Below are 16120 nucleotides of genomic sequence, written 5' to 3'. Positions count from 1 at the left end.
TAATATAATATAATATAATATAATATAATATAATATAATATAATATAATTCCAGGTCTTATATTAATTTTTGCTCCAAAAGACGCATTAGAGTTGGTTGTCTGGCTAGGTCTTATTTTGGGGGAAACAGGGTAGTTAATGCTATGGCGGTAATCATTTTGTAATATATAAATGTATCAAATCAACACGTTGTACACCTTACTAATATCCCAAATTTATAAAACAACTCACTCAACTCAACTCCAAAACAACAAACAACACAATTAAAAAATGGGCAGAGGACATGAAGAGACATTTTTCTAAAGAGGACATACAGAAGGCAAACAGACATATGAAAAAATGCTCAACTTCACTAATCATTAGAAAAATGCAAATCAAAACCACAACGAGATACCACCTCACCCCAGTCAAAATGGCTATTATCAATAAATCAGCAAACAACAGGTGCTGGCGAGGATGTGGAGAAAAGGGAACCCTGTGCATTGAGATACCGCCATACTGTTTTCCACAGTGACGGCAGATTGGTGCCGTCACTGTGGAAAACAGTATGGAGGTATCTCAAAAATCTGAAAATGGAACTACCTTATGACCCAGCAATTTCACTCCTAGGTATCTATCCGGAGAAATCCAAAACTCTGATTCGAAAAAATTTACGCACCCCTATGTTTATTGCAGCACTATACACAATAGCCACGACATGGAAACAACTGAAATGCCCATCGGTAGATGACTGGGTTAAGAAACTGGTACATTTATACAATGGAGTATTACTCGGCCATAAAGAAGAAAGAAATCTTACCATTTGCAACAACATGGATGGACCTAGAGAACATTATGTTAAGTGAAATAAGTCAGACAGAGAAAGACAAATACCATATGATCTCACTTACATGTGGAATCTAAGGAAAAGAATAAATGAATTAACTAATCAGAAACAGTCTCAGAGACATAGAGGAAAAACTGAGGGTTGCTAGGTGGGAGGGGGAATGGGGATAAGGGGGAAGGTGAGGGGATTAGAAAGCACAATAGATAACCACAAGACGGCCACGGGGACACGAAAGTCAATTTGGGGAATGTAATCAATAATGTTGTAAAGATTTTGTAGGGTGTCCGATGGACACTTGTCTCATTAGGGAGACCACTGCAAGGATGATGTAGGTGCCTGATCACTGCACTGTACACCTGAAGCTGAAGCTGAACAATAATGAATGTCAACTATAATTTTATATATATGTATGTGTATATACATATGTATATATATATATATATACACACACACACACACACACACACACACACACACACACACAAGAAGCGGAGTACAGCATTAGGAATAGAGACTGTGGAAACATAACGGCTGTATGCGATGTCAGAGGGTAGTTGATGGGGGAGGGGGGGTTATCACTGTGTGAGGGATATAAATGATAAATGTCTGTCTATTACAACGTTTTGTGCACCTGAAACTAATGAAAAAAAAACATGTTGTATACCTTAAACTGACACAATGTTGTGTCGATTATATTTTGATAAAGCTGGGAAATTTTTTTAAATTAAAAAAACATTTGTTTTAAAAAGTGGCACAGTTTTCAAGAGATGTGTTTATAGTTAAAATTGCTTGTTTTATTTTAAAAAGATGTAAATGTGTTGTACTATAAAAAAAACCCAATTCTAAAGCAGTAGGCCTGGAGTAGGGCCTGAGAGTCTGCATTTCTAACAAAACCCTCAGGCGATGGTGACAATACTGGTCCCTGGACCACACTTGAAATTGCAAGAAGTCAGAGGATCAGGCATTAAAATTCTGTTCACAAAAGACAAGGAATATCCTCAACTTTCATAAGCAAAAGAACTTCTAACCAAAGGCACTTCTGCCCCCAGAAGGGAGGGGAAAGGAGTGAGGAGAGTCTTAGCTGTGACCTTCCTCATTCGCATAGCTGTCAATGGAGGCTCCCATCCTCAGAGGCCGGGGTGTCAGCAACCAATAGCAACTCTCTTATGTTGGGACCAAGATGGCTACATACCAACACTTTGAGATCTTCGTGCTGGGCTAAGGACTCGGAGTGTTCCAGAACAGAAGACAGGGGTTAGGGCAGAAAAAAAAGTAAAGGGTTTCTGTTCTTCCCACAAAACATCAAGGTCTTTGCATCTCAGTGTCTGACTTCGCTTGCTGGTTGAGCCTTGAGAATGTGAAAAAAATGAGTCTGTGTCTGAAAATTTGTGGTCAATAAAAATATTTAACAATCTTCTAGGCAAAAAAAGAAAAAGTAAGAAATAAAGAATCAGAAAATAACCTTATAAGTGAGACTGATTTGGTAAAGTCTCAGGTGGCAAATGTCACATTCAATGACCTTAGAGTTTAGGGCTGTGTTGATTTCTGAATCTGTTTGATAATATGGTACCTAAAATCCAGAAAACACGAAATCTGTTCTTCTTTTTTTTTTTTTTTTTAAAGCACAATGCCAGTAGGTTCTTTGGTCGTCAAATTTCACTTGAATATGGTTATCCTCAAAGTGAAGGTACAACATTTGAAACAAAAATGAAAACAAATTTAATGAATAATCATGTTCTTGCTATCTGAATAAATTATGCTTTCAAATAGAATATACCAAACATGGTAGTTTTAAAGAACTATCCTAGTTATGTGATATACATTTTTATTTTTCTAAACTAGAAAAGAACTATACAGCTGTGAAGGGTACTGAAGATGAGCAATGCAGAAATAGGTTCTATTTAATTTACACAAAAAAAATCTTGGTTATGGGGTATTTCCTCTTATCATGAAAACATATTGTATTTTTTATCTTTAATAATGAGTAGTAGCTTTGGGAATACATGTTTATTTTAGTTAAAGAACAGTCCAAAGACTAAAATATTAATGTTGGGTCTAGAAATAATTTGAGAGGCAGAGATGGAAATGGAATGATTTATCTTGAGTGTTATTAGTACAAACGTTAGTAATGACTAACACAGATTGGACATTTACTATGTGCTAGGCGATCTACTAAATCCTCCACACTGATGTGTCTCAAATTTTAATGTGCATAAGACTCATCTGGGAATCTTATTAACACGTAGATTCCGTTTCAGTCGGTCTGGGCAGGGACCTGAGATCCTAAATTTCTAAGAAGCTCCCCAGTGATGCAGCTACTGCTGGGATGTGAACCACCTTTTGAATAGCAAGGTTCATGTTGGATCATCTTACAGAATTCTCACAATTATCCTATGTATTATTAATATCTCCATTTTGCAGATAGAGAAACTGAGTCCTAGGGAGATTAAGTGATTTGTGCAAGTAGTAGGGCTGCCACTGGGACACAGTTTACAATTTTAAATTAGAATGAACTACCCAGTGGTTCTCAACTCTGGCTGCATGAGACCCATCCAGAGACCTTTCAAAATATTGGTGCCACCACCATTTAAATCAGACTCTCTGAGGATAGGGCCTGAGCATCAGTACTTATTTCAAGCTCTCCGGGTGATTCTTACAGGGAGACAAGTCTTAGTACCACTGATCTGGGTCAAACGCATTTTTTTTTTTTTTTTTTTACAAATAAGAAAATTGAGCCCCGCCCATAAAGAGTCTGTGTTTGCGACAAAGAACCCACGTCCCCTGATTCAGTAAATGTCCTTAAAAGAAGCCACTGCGATACAGGTTGGGGTTGGGAGCAAGGGGAATATCTATCTTTGTTAAAAACAACAACAACAACACTATAATTTAAATCTTATTAAACTAACAATTAATGAAAGCCTACAAGGCACTCACTAAAAAGACGAAAGGGGAGCTAAATGAAAACTAATTTGCATCATTTTGAGGAAAAGGGTACATGACTGTGTTTCCAAAGACAAAGTAGGATTAGAATGAACCTCAGAAACCCAAAAGAACGTCAGGGGTGGTGGATATGCTGGGTCTTAGAATAATTCCTCTGGTCTCTACTGGGAGAAAAAAGAGAAAAGAATAACAAACTCTACTTTGGTTGGGTACAGTAACATTATGTGGAAATCTGAAGAAATTTCACATCTACCTGCAGAGTATATAGAATCACCAATTTTGAAGATTTCTGGATTCTCTAAGAAAAGTTTACACTCTTCATGAACTGATTCATCCATTCATTCAGCAAATATTTAAGCACCTGTGATGTGCTAAGCACTAGATCCTGAAAATATGGCCATTAACAAGACAGATATAGAGGTTACAGTCTGAGAAGGCTGCTGCCCCTCCCAATGCTCTAGCCTTACCCACTGCAAGAGGAGGCATGTGACCTAGGCTTAGCCAATCATAACAGTCCATCCTCCTCATCCTATGATGGGCCAAGCCAGGCCAATGAGAGTCCATCCCTGGGATTACTACATACTGAATCAGGGAGCAGGAGTTCAATGTCTTTTCTGGGATTGCTATCTAGGCTAATACAAGCCAGAGGTGTCTACAGCCATACTTCATGCCACATAGTATGGAAGAAGCCCTGTATGGAAGGAGGAGACTGGGACCAACTACTGAGAGGGAGATGGAAGAAAGAGAGGGAGGGAGATCCGATGACATAATCTGAATTCTTGTCTTCAGAATCTGCTCTATTTCTGTCCTTCCCAGATATGTGAGCTGATAAATTCCCTTTCATACTTAAGCAAGTTTGAGTCAAGTTTCCGTCACAACTGAAAGAGCCCTGACTCAGACTTATAGACTCACTGAATGAACAAGCAGCATGAACGTCTAAGTTCATATAATACAGTGGATCTCACAGTGTGGTCCCTGAACCAGCAGCCTCAGCCTCACCTGGGAACTTGGGAGAGATGCAAATTTTGGAATCCTACCCCAAACCTACTGAATCAGCAAGTTTGGAGGGAGGGCCCAGCCATCAGTTTTAATAAACCTGCAGATGATTTCGATCCACACTAACGTTTGAGAAGCTCTGCTCTAATATGTCCCTTTCCATGAGGAGCCCAGAAAAGGAAGGTAACTCACTGAAGACCACAAAGCTAGTTAATGGTGGCCTGAGACCCTCTTAGTAATCCAAGGCTGTGGGGTTTAAGAATGGAGGTCTACTTGGAATTTTGAGGGAAGTAACACATGGATTGGCAAATAGGAGGGGGAAAATATTTTGGGTCAAATAATACAGTACGGTTGGAAACACTTGCTGTGTGTTTCCACAGGAGTTTAGAGAATATTTTACTCATCTTGGCTCCCCAGCTGAGCCAACAACAATGTGTTAAAGCTCCATGGCCAATGGCAGGAATCCAGGAGAGTCCTTTTTATGTGCCAGCAAAGAGGAATTTCTTAGAAAAGCTTCGAAATTATGCTACTATCACATTTCGCTTTGTGGAGTGAAGGAATAAAGAGGATGGAACAAAAAGCAAGGGACTGCAGTTATTCCTGAATCCCACCTCTCGAATTGAGAGAAAGGGAACTTATTGTTGTTCTTGCCAGGGCAGAAGTTCCCTGGAGGGAAACTGGGCATCTAACCTGGTGACTTGGAGAATAACTTGCGTTTTTAGAAGTTTGGTGTTTTTTTCCAGGTGGAGGGAGAGAGCAGCAGTGTTCCAGAATGTCCCTGGAAACTCTATTTAGTAGCCTGCTTTCCGACGATTTGCCCAGCCTGCCCTAGGGATGTGGTCCATCCAGAGGCAAACCTAAGAAAAGAAAGGTCCTGGCAGCAATCTTTCTGACGCCTTCTCTTACTTCCTCCTTCTCCTACTCTGGAGTGCGCATATGGGCACAGTAGGAGCAGATCAAAGGATCAAGGGAAGTTGTTGACACTACCAACTTTAGAAAGTACAAACTTTTAATAGTTAATATACACTTTTCCTTTGCTGTATCTACTTAGGCAAGGCCAATGCCATCCAGAAAGGTACCTAGTAAAAAAACAAGTACCACCTCCTCTCATATAAATCCATAATTCACACATTCATTCATTCATCAATTACTTATTGAATACCAGCTGTGTGCCAGGCACAGGTCTAGGCACTGGGGACACAGCAGCAACAATATATAGTAAAAAATAGTAAAAAACAACAACAACAACAAAAACCCTTTGCTCTTATAGAAGTTACTTTCTGTCTTTTTATGGTGACAGTCAATAAACAAAACAAGTAAGGAACATAAGTTGGTTGGCAATTAATGCTATGAAGACAAAATATGATCATATGATTTTTATTTTTCATTTTGTTAATGTGGTGTATCACATTAACTGATTTGTGGGTGTTGAACCACCCTTGCATACCAGGAATGAATCCCACTTGTCAGAGGGGTAGTAGATGGGGGGAGGGGGGTTATCACTGTATGAGGGATACAAATGACAAATGTCTAACTATTAGTAGGCCATTGTTTTGTACACCTGAAAGTAATGAAAAATAAATAAATAAAGACCGGGGGAAAAAGAAAGCAGAGGGAAAGAGTAGAGCGAGTCGGGGGTAGTGAAGGAGGGAATTTGAAAGTATAAATAAATAGGGTGGTCAGGGAAGGCCTCACTGGAACCCAGTGTGGGCTTTGTCATTAACCCTCAAGAAAGATGCCTTGAAGCTGGAAAAGACCCTGAGAAAGAGACTCAAACTATGGATCAAGAAATAACTACTGACACCTACTGTGGTACAGACGAGTGCTCAACGAATATTCCATGTAGTTCCTTACATTTCCCAGCTTTATCTACAGTTAAGTTGGGGCCATAGAACTAGTACTGGCCAGTCAATTGTGAGTAGAAGTGATATGTATTGCTTCTGGGTTGAGGCATTTAGAAGCCCAGGTGCCTCTTTCCTCCTTCTCTTCCTTGCCTTGGCCGTCTTGGAGGCATATGTTCCTGATGACTTCCCTTTAAGGTGGAGGAGTGTATCCTGTCACACCTCCAACTTCATGTGATGGAGAAGTACACCTTTGTGAGGTTAAGCCATTGAGCTTTAGGGTTCTCACTAAAGTTAGCCTAGCCTAACTTTATTTGAAAAATACATCTACTATCCCCAGATACAGGGGTGAATACTAAGGGGAAAAGGAAGCAGAAGGGCTTACCCTCAAGGAACTTATATTCTAGTTGAAGATTAAAACTGCTACTTAAACTCAACATTCAAGGCCTTAAGTCATCAGAGCTTAATGAGTGGTACAGACAATGAGGGTTTGGGGAACTTGGGGGAGGGAAGGGCATCTGAAGCTGCCCAGCAAATAATTGTAGCATCTATAGAGGAGAGGGCAGAAGAGGTGTTGAAGAAGAAGTAGACTTTGAACTTGCCCTTGAGACAAGTGTAGGATTCAAAGAGGCAGAGGGTGGGGAAGGGAAGTGTAGGTGAGGAGCAGAGCAAAAGCAAAGATAAAGCCATGGGAATGGGCAAGGCCCATTCTAGGCAGAATATGTGGGCATTCTGACTGGAACTGAAGGTTCACACAGGAGACTAGGTTGAGGGCAGATCCCAAAAGGTGCTGACTGCCAAGCCAAGGAGTCTGGGCTGCATTACGTAGTTAATGGGGAGTGCTGTGGACCGGTCTAAGAGGCCAATTGGACCATTCACAATTGAGATACGGGGGACTCTGTTAGGAAGTTACTGCAGCATATAGTTGTGGGGGGAGTGAAGGCCTAAACCAGGGAAAGGAGGGTGTAATGCCTCCTCCTTCCGAGTGGAGTCCAAGGACCAGCAGCATCAGCATCGCTTGGTAGAAATGCAGCATCTCAGACCTACTGAAATAGAATCTGCATTTTAACAGATCAGGCCCCACTGGAGACTACTGAATCAGAAACGCTGGGGCTGGGCCCTGCAATTTGTATTTTAATAAGCCCTCCTCCAGATTCTGATGTAGGCTTATATTTGAGAACCACTTGTCCTCACCAATCATGTTCATCACATTCCCCTTCGTAGTGATTGGTTCCTGCATCCAGGCTTATGCCAATCAGTACCTGGCATTCCCCCGGCAGCTGAATTGGTTTAGAGGTGGTCATATGACCTAAGTTGGCCCAATCAGACTGGAGAGAAGGCTATTTACCACTCAACTGAAGAGAGGATTTTTTCTTTTCCTTTCCCTTCCATGACCCTGCTCTTTCCCTTACCCCTCTTGATGGACATAACTGAGGAAGCCTGTTGCCTTCTTTACTGCTTACTGCCAACATAAGGGAAGCCAGGCTGAGGGCAGAGCTGAAAGGCTCACACACACACACACACACACACACACACACACACACACACAAAGAGCCAGAATCCTTGCACTGTGCCTCTGTTCTTCCTGTTCCCTGAAATAACACATTGCATTTCCTTATGATTTAAGCCAGTTGGGTTTGTGGTTTCTTGTGCTTATAGTCAAAAATGTCAAAACTACAGGTGAGACCAAGGAAGTATGGGGCCAATGGCATACCAAAACATTCTAGGATGATAAAGGATGTATTTAGTTAACAGGCACTTTTTTTCCACCAAGTTCCCAAGCACTAGATCCAGGTAGAATAACTGTTACAACTTGAAAAAGGCAACTTAGGACAAATAAAATGGGGCATTACTTCACGCAGTGGGTTCCCAGTTGGTAAATTGACTAAAAATATATAAATAAAAAATTTTTTAAAGGGAGAGGGACTTAGGCATCTTTTGAGGTGAAATGAAAAAAAAAACACAAAAAAGGAGTAATATACAAGATGAGCCCTGAATATATTGTGGTTCCCGGAAAGTAAGGAAATGCTCACAAAGGGATGGGACACAGAAGCCAACCTGAAAGAGCTCCCAATGACTGAAGCCAAGAAAATGTGACAACAAAATACATAATGATAACAATGGATTATAACCCAAGGACTATAATAATTACCCATGAGTCCATACTGATATAAATCAATAATTGAATAAATAAAGAAATGTGAGAGAAGGTACAGTTCTTCCCTCTAGAAGAATTTCTATGACTTACCGTAATGTAGTAAGAATGAGGGAAATAGAAAATCCCCGTTAGATACCACAGTAATCATTGTTGCAGGCATGATCCATTGATGGATGCTAAGATTAATGGGAGACGGTTTGAGGAGAAACAGGATATTTGCGTAGTCTCAAAGTATCTTCCCCAAAGGGGAAAATGGACATGAGACAAATTAGGTTGTTATAGGGGTTTGTCTGTTCAGAATTTTACCCTGAAATATGCCGTGGTTTCAGAGACAGGAAAACCAAGAGATTACGTTTACAATTGCATGGCCAGGACTTCACGGGTTTTTCCAAGAAAAAAAAAGGGCCGTCGCTATTCAGAGACCTTCAAGTAGCACTGAGTTGGATGTGGCCTGGCCCAGAAAGTTGCCCTCTGTCTCACTACTACAGAACCTAATGAGCTTGTCTTCCTTCCCCTAGTCTCTAACCTGGGATTGCTTGACGCAGGCAGGGAGGCTGGTGGTGAGTTGCACAAGCTAATGCCAGCATGCAGATCTGCTGGGATGCATTTAGTTTCCTCTGGATTCTCAGTTATTTGTGTTGGCACAGGGCCATGCTCAGCTCTTCCCAAGTTGGAACACATTCTCAGAAAGGGCTGGTCCCACTATCCTCATCTTGGTCGAGGCCAAAGTCTGGTTTCATTTTTCATTAAACTGTCATTTGTAACTTTCATCGAACAGAATGACAACATGTCCAACTGTCTTCATTCAGTATTTTCATAAGGAGAGCCTTTTTGCCTCCCATGAGAATGTGTGATTTATTTATCTACTCCATTGTGCAATAGGTACACCACCATTACAACTAACGCAATGTTCTGGAGAAAAATTTTGCTGTATCACGCGGTGACTTCACTCACATTGGCAGTGACTGGTCTTTCACCTAGATCCACCAAAGCCCACACCAAAGGGGACGGAGTCGTGTCTCCAGAGACTTCTCTGGTTTGCTTGTGAGGACTGGAGGGCTAGGACCACCTCTTGCCCATCTTCATCTGCCCAGGGTCTGGCACGTGGTGGGGGTGGTAGTCATCAGTGTTATGCACCAATATTTCCACCTCTCCACTTTCTGGATCCTGTAGGGCTGCATTTCCTGTGCCTGAGTGCAGCTATGTGAACAGTTCCAACGGATGAGTTGGGAGCAGAAGTGTTGCACATCGCTTCTGGGCTGGAGCATTGAAATACTTATGGTCCAGAGCTCTCTTTTCCTTCTAGCTCAGCAACCAGAAACATTTGAGAAGGAGGCTACTTAGTCAGCCTAGGTCCCTAAGGGACTGCAGTAAGTAGAGCCCCCGCCCCAACCTATGATGAACACCTAATGCAAGACATAAACCTGTGCTGCGTTAACCAGAGATGTTGAGCGTTGTTACCGCATCAAAACCTAGGCTATCCTCACGGATACCGTAAGCATAAAATAAATCTTTGTTGAATGAATGAATGAATGATTTAAGCCAGAAAGGACTTCTGAGTAGTGGCAGCTCTAGAATTTCTAAAAAGGAGAATTTCAGGCATGGTGATCTGATTACAATTCTGTGGTAAGTGAAGGTCATGTTGGCTAGGGGACTTTTCGTGTTTTGTTTGTATAGTACTGTACACTGTTTTTGTTAGATGTCTTTTATTTGTGGTGTTGGACTGTTGATGGAGATTATGGGGGGCCTAAAACACCCCAAAACAACCCTTGGCACTACGACTGGAGTTTTGATCGACCTTGTCACCCGCTACGTATTTTACAAATGGGGATAATGAAAACCAGACTCAGTGTAGTCTAAGTGACTACACTGAGTGGTTAGTGGAAAACCTGGTAGACACCAAACCCCTCATTTCCTGATTCTCTATCTGGTGCTTTTGCCATCCCAACATTTCACCTTTCATACCCAGTCGTTAAGACGGCAGGAACTTGAAAGTCACACTCCAACTAATTCCAGTCCTGGCTCTACCACTTACTAGCTGTGGACCTTGGGAGAAGCTAGTTAATCTCTCTGTACCTCAGTTTCCTCAGCTGCACAATCATCAGTGGATTGCCATGAGAATTTAGTAACAACGTATAAAGTATAAAAAAGGAAACATGCCCAGCACTAGTAAGTATAATGTTAATCTCACCGTCATCATCATCATCATCATCAGCAGCAGCAGCAGCAGCAGCAGCAGCAGCAGCAGCGTCCTACTTCCTCATCCCACTGTCTTGAGTTGCACCCAAGTCCCACGTTCTCTTCGTGCTTATTTCCCTTGGAAAATAATGAATGTGTTTGAAACCATTGTGTGGTATATTTTTAGACTATTTGGCCACAGGTAAAGTTGCATTTGGAGAACTAAGAAGAGGGCTGGGCACTGAGCAGTGGTGAGCTGTCCTCTGCCACCTCCCTTTGCCAAGAGCCCACACTATGGGCTCCACCAGTGGGAGAGGGCAAGGAGACAAGGACTTCTGTCCTCCTTCCTCAGTCTCCGCCATGTTTCCTGACAGACCGATGCCTGGGGATCAAATTCTATCACTGGCTCAAAGACCCCCTGGGTCTAAAGCCAAAGTCACCCCCTCTCCAGCTTCTGGGACATGAGTACAGGCTGTGCTAATATTTAACCGCAAATTGTAAGCACCCACGGCCTTCCTTCATGTCACCAGACAGTACCTGCGTAGGAGGTGTGTGACCAGGGCTCCCTCTCACAGAAAATGCAGAGCCCCTGGCTGGAGAGCTGGGGCCCCCTCCTCAGTCCCAGCCCCTTTCCTCTTCTGTTGGTCCTGACGGCACAGTTATGTTGACCTGAGAGTGTGTGTCAAGGAGAATGAAATTTTGGCTGCAAGTGCATCAATACGAATTTTAAATTTCAGGCTAAGTAGTGTCTCCTTTTTGTTTTTTAGACATATTTCCTTAAAGTGACATTTTTTAAAACAGCAACACTGTTTAAAGGAAAAGCATAATTACTCTGGTGTCACTCTTTAGAAATTCAAGCAACTTGTAATATGAGCTACACATATTTTAGCTTTTCATTGAAGTAAAACATAGACAGAGAAAAGTGCACATATCATAGCTGAGCAGATCAATGAATTTTCACAAACTTAATAGATCCATGTATGTAGCACCCAAGTCAAGAAACAGGACATTTCCTGGGCCCCATAAAGCTCTCTTATCTTCCTTGTAACTCCCTCCAGTCACCAACCCCCAATAACCATCACAGTGACTTCTAACTTCATAGATGGGGTTTGCCTATTTTGCACTTTGTATAAATAGAATCACATAGTAGGTATGCTTTCATGTCTGACTTCCTTGGCTCAATATTATTTCTGAGGTCCGTCTATACTCAATGTAGCTATGGTTCTTGGATTCTCATTGCTGTCTGGTATTCCATTTTGTGACCATGCCACTACAATGTTTTCAATCCATTCTACTGTTGATGGACATTTGGGTAGCTTCCAATCTGGGGCTATTGCAAATATATTGCTATGAAAATTCTCGTTCATATCCTTTGGTAAACATATACACTCATTTCTGTTGAGTATACACCTAGAAGGGGAATTGCTGGACATAGGGTAGTTGTATGTTCAATTTTAACAGATTCTGCCAGATAGTTTCCCAAAATGTTTGAAGCAATTTATACTCCCACTAGCAATGTATGAGAGTTCCGGGGTCTCTACACAATATGAAGTCTATTTTGTAATAAGGCAAATATATGCAAGTGTTAATTCAAACGGTTACATTTAACCCTTTTAGTAACACTGAATCTGTTTATCAAAATATAGTTTTCCTTCTCATCATATTTCTACCTTGAATTTGTTATGTAACCTGGATGAGCTTCCCAACCTCCATTCCCCTTAATCCAACCAGTGAAAAGTCTCTCTGAAAACACTTTTCCACTCATTTATCCAGCCAGAATGCTGTGAGTGTTAATAAGTTGGTGTTTGCAAAACAAATTCAATCCGTCCTGCAAAGCAGAATATATATTTCACTCTTGGTGTGTCTAATATGGCAGAGTCAGCCAGGATGTTCTCTGCAGATCTGCACTTTATAAACATCCTCTCAGAGCAGTGAATGCAATTCAGAATCTAGAATTTTGTTTTGGTGGTAAAGAAAAATGGAATAGTGTCCTGCAGGTTTTAACAAAAGAGAACGGTGCTTTTAAAATGATAATAAAGCATTTTGCAAATAAAGGAGTTATTTGACTATAAAGAGGAGGGCTGGAGGGGGTGGTGGGGACGATAGAAGGAGTCAGAGGAGGAATTCATAGCGCTTATTCTTTCCCCCCCTGGTCTCTGCACCTCATTCGTGTTGTAGGACAGATCCAAGACCGTTCTAGGCCTCCGTTTTCCTATCTGTAACATGGAATTCTTTGACGCTGGTCAGGTGATCTTCAGTCCTATCCAGATCTAGTTTTCATTTTATGAAACGTGCAGAGGGAGGAGATGCTGACTGACAGAAGAGGTAGAGGGGACCGGGAACAACTGACTTCATCCAGCAGGCAGAACGCTGGGGAGCCCAGTTTCAGAGCATCCGGTGTAACGTGTCCTTCACCAGATAACCATGGAGCTGAATCTTTTCCCAAGACATTTTTCTTTAACCGATCTTTCCACATCCTCCTCCAAGTGATCTGACATCTGATCTCTGCAGCAGGTATACTGTGACAGAGAGAGACCTCGGAGTTCCCACCCATCACAGTGCCCGGTGCTGAAACTGACGAGACAGGCATCAGGATACCAGGGCGACCCCTAAAGGTGAGCGGCAGGTTCTGAAGGTTGAGGTCCCTGAGACAGCACGCGGGATCGGACGCCAGACATCCGAGGGTCTTGCGGTCCAGGGAGTCCAGAAGCGCCGCAGGGGCCTCGACAGGGGTGCGGTGGGCCGCCGGCCCGGTAGCCCACACTTCTCTCCCCGCCCTCAGCCGGGAGATCCCTTCAAGGCTTCGGACCGTCGCGCCGCTCAATCACAACCCCGTCCCTCAGCGCCCCGCCCGCTCCCCACCTCCGCGTTCAGCCTCCGCGCCCAGCCTCGCGGCAGCCGAGCGCCCGACGCGCCACGCCGCTGGGCAGCTGGAGAGCGGGCGGGAGAGCGATCCGGGAGCAGCGGGGGCGGCGCCCAGCCCGCGGGAGGCGGGAGGAGGGACGCGGCTGGAGGGAAAGGGGAAAAGGAGGGCCGGAGGGCACCAGCAGCCAGCCCGTCGCTGGGGACCGGCAGGTAAGAGCGTGGCGCCGGGATGGGTCTATCCCCTTGGGTTCCTGAGACCGAGCCCGGGGAGCTGGCGATGGGCGCGGGCGGCTCAGGCGTAGTGCCTGGACCTAGAGGGCGACGGGACAGCAGGGCGAACGCTCCCTCCGCCGGCCCGCGGTTCTGAGTCGGGGTCTGGGGCCGCCCTCAAAGGCAGAGGCAAAGGGCCGAGTTCCCGGGACGGACACCTTGACAGTAGGAGTACGCGCCGGGGGAAAGGGGGCTCCTGCGACGCGTTCCCTAGGGCGGGGGGGGGGGGGACGTGTGTATCCAAAAGCTTCAAACGGACTCAAACTCTCCCCACCCATCCGGAAAATGGAGCCACGAGTCTTGTTCGCACCGTCTGTCTTCCAAACACGATTCGCGGGGATTCAGTTTACCGCGCCGGGCAGTGGGTGCGGCGGAGCCTGCCGAGCGCGAACGCGCCCTGGGCCCGAGAAGCCTTGGCGCGGCACCGCCTGGCCCGACCCAGAACAGGTGGCTCCGGGCGCGGCGGGATGGAGCGGCAGCCCGGAGCCTGGGGGTGAGCATGGGGGGAGGAGGAGGCTGGAGGTATCCGGTGAGCGCATTTCGACCAGGACTTGCCGTTTCGAGGCGCCGGAACGATATACTATATAAAGTGAGGAGAACTGACGGGCCTCCAGAGAGCCAGATGAGGCAGGCAGCAGAGGTTTTCCGTAACTGCTTCGACGGTGACACTTCTTTGCATGTTCCGTCCACACGAATCCCTTGGGGATCTTGTTAAAATGCAGATTCTGATTCAGTAGGTCTGGGGTGGGGCTCGACAGTCTGCGTGTGGAACAAGCTCTTCGATGCTGCGTTTGCGACATGGACCACACTTTATACGGCAGGCTCTACGGAAATATTTCTTGTCCACCAGTCTGAAAACCTTAGGGAAAGTGGGAGGGATAGGTGGTCCTAAGACTTTACAATCCCACCTCCACCCCAAACACACACATTCAAACGACTGCTACTCATTTCGTAGGGAAATGCTTTACTTTTCTTACCAGTTACTAGCCAAATACACTAGCTGATAGTACAGCTGGTTTCATGGGCATGCAAACTGTACTTGGTGTAATACTCTGCTGTCGCTGTTCAGTCTTAATTTTTGAACAAGGGGCCTCGCATTTTCATATTGCACTGGGCCCCACAGATTATATAGCCGACCCTGTCTAATAGTCACCACAGGCAGAAAAAGGATCCATTTCTTCTAACTGGGTTCAGAGTTGGTGGGTGATGGAGTGAAGGTTTATTATTAAGCAGAGACCAGCCAGATGTTGCAGTTCCTCCCATTTTCTCAATTTCTCTCAACTGTTTCAAGAGGTAAGCCTATGAATATAATCTCAGTTACACATGGTATGTCAATATGTATTGCTTTGTTCATATTAATAACAAACTACTAAGAGTTTAATTATTAATAAACAATACAATTAAGTTTGATGTCATAATAATTTGTAAACTAAGTGACAAAAGTGTGTGTTGTTTCCAAAGGATTTAGGGAGTCCTTTTTAGTGTCTCAGAGTTTAGCTTAGTTAAGATCTCAAATGAGCTGGACATTGCTTGGTTTGGCTGCTTTTACAGCTCAAATGCAAAGCTGGAAAACAAAAAGTGGCCAAATTTTGTAGCTGTTCCAGGGGTATTGTTTTACAGGGCCTCAGCGGGATGCCAGCCCCTATCGGATTCCCTCTGCTTTTATCATTCCCACATCCCTGCAAGGTGACTTTCATTAAAAGGGGCATAGAATAGAGTTCACTATTGAAAAACACTGAAGAAATGCAGGGCCAGCATCAGTGTTTTCTCCGTGAATAATTCTTGCCCCAAGCCCACAGATTCCAGGGGTGTGTGCTTTTCTAGAAAAAAAAATGTTGGAAACACAGAAAAGAAAAAGACTGAACTTTAATTATGGATATGATTTTGTTCAGCAGAGGGAGAAAAAGTCTGAGAAATGGAATTTCATTCGCAGGTTTGGCAGGGAAAGGAGAGCTGCTATGTTTTTGGTACCATGAACAGCCTTCCAGAAATGGCAAAGTGAGTTTGCTCAGGTGTTAGGGACAGCCAGTAAAGAAGTGGCTTTTCC

The 16120-nt window shown here is 43.7% G+C and overlaps 2 protein-coding genes across 28 annotated transcripts in view; one reads left to right on the top strand and one right to left on the bottom strand.

Annotated features, from left to right (window-relative positions):
• LOC109460239 (uncharacterized) overlaps positions 1 to 16120 on the bottom strand; it is a 259735-nt gene that overhangs the window by 138814 nt on the left and 104801 nt on the right. For 9 of the 18 annotated variants that reach the window (XR_016020010.1, XR_016020011.1, XR_016020013.1 and 6 more), the window contains exon 4: positions 10952 to 11076. The exons of the other annotated variants lie outside the window; for them this stretch is intronic. Coding sequence is in view for 1 of the 9 variants with exons in the window: in XM_088795090.1 (XP_088651216.1) it covers positions 10952 to 10972 (21 nt within the window). In the remaining 8 variants the exon portion in view is untranslated. The remainder of the gene's footprint in view (positions 1 to 10951; positions 11077 to 16120) is intronic. 18 annotated transcript variants of the gene reach the window in all.
• The window catches only part of ADGRG2 (adhesion G protein-coupled receptor G2), a 103157-nt gene continuing 100275 nt past the window's right edge, over positions 13239 to 16120 (top strand). For 5 of the 10 annotated variants that reach the window (XM_074323670.2, XM_019755401.3, XM_019755400.3 and 2 more), the window contains exon 1: positions 13620 to 14013. The gene's annotated coding sequence lies outside the window, so the exon portion shown is untranslated. Of the gene's footprint in view, positions 13554 to 13619; positions 14014 to 16120 lie in introns of those variants that run through there. The other 5 variants (XM_088795079.1, XM_074323671.2, XM_019755403.3 and 2 more) reach the window with 3 other exon arrangements.

The sequence above is a fragment of the Rhinolophus sinicus genome, chromosome 18 (assembly GCF_057876585.1).
Source record: "Rhinolophus sinicus isolate RSI-liver-muscle chromosome 18, RSI-T2T, whole genome shotgun sequence".
Classification (NCBI taxonomy): domain Eukaryota; kingdom Metazoa; phylum Chordata; class Mammalia; order Chiroptera; family Rhinolophidae; genus Rhinolophus; species Rhinolophus sinicus.
The sequence above is the reverse complement of the archived record's forward strand: the minus strand, read 5'-3'. Positions and strand labels throughout refer to the sequence as shown.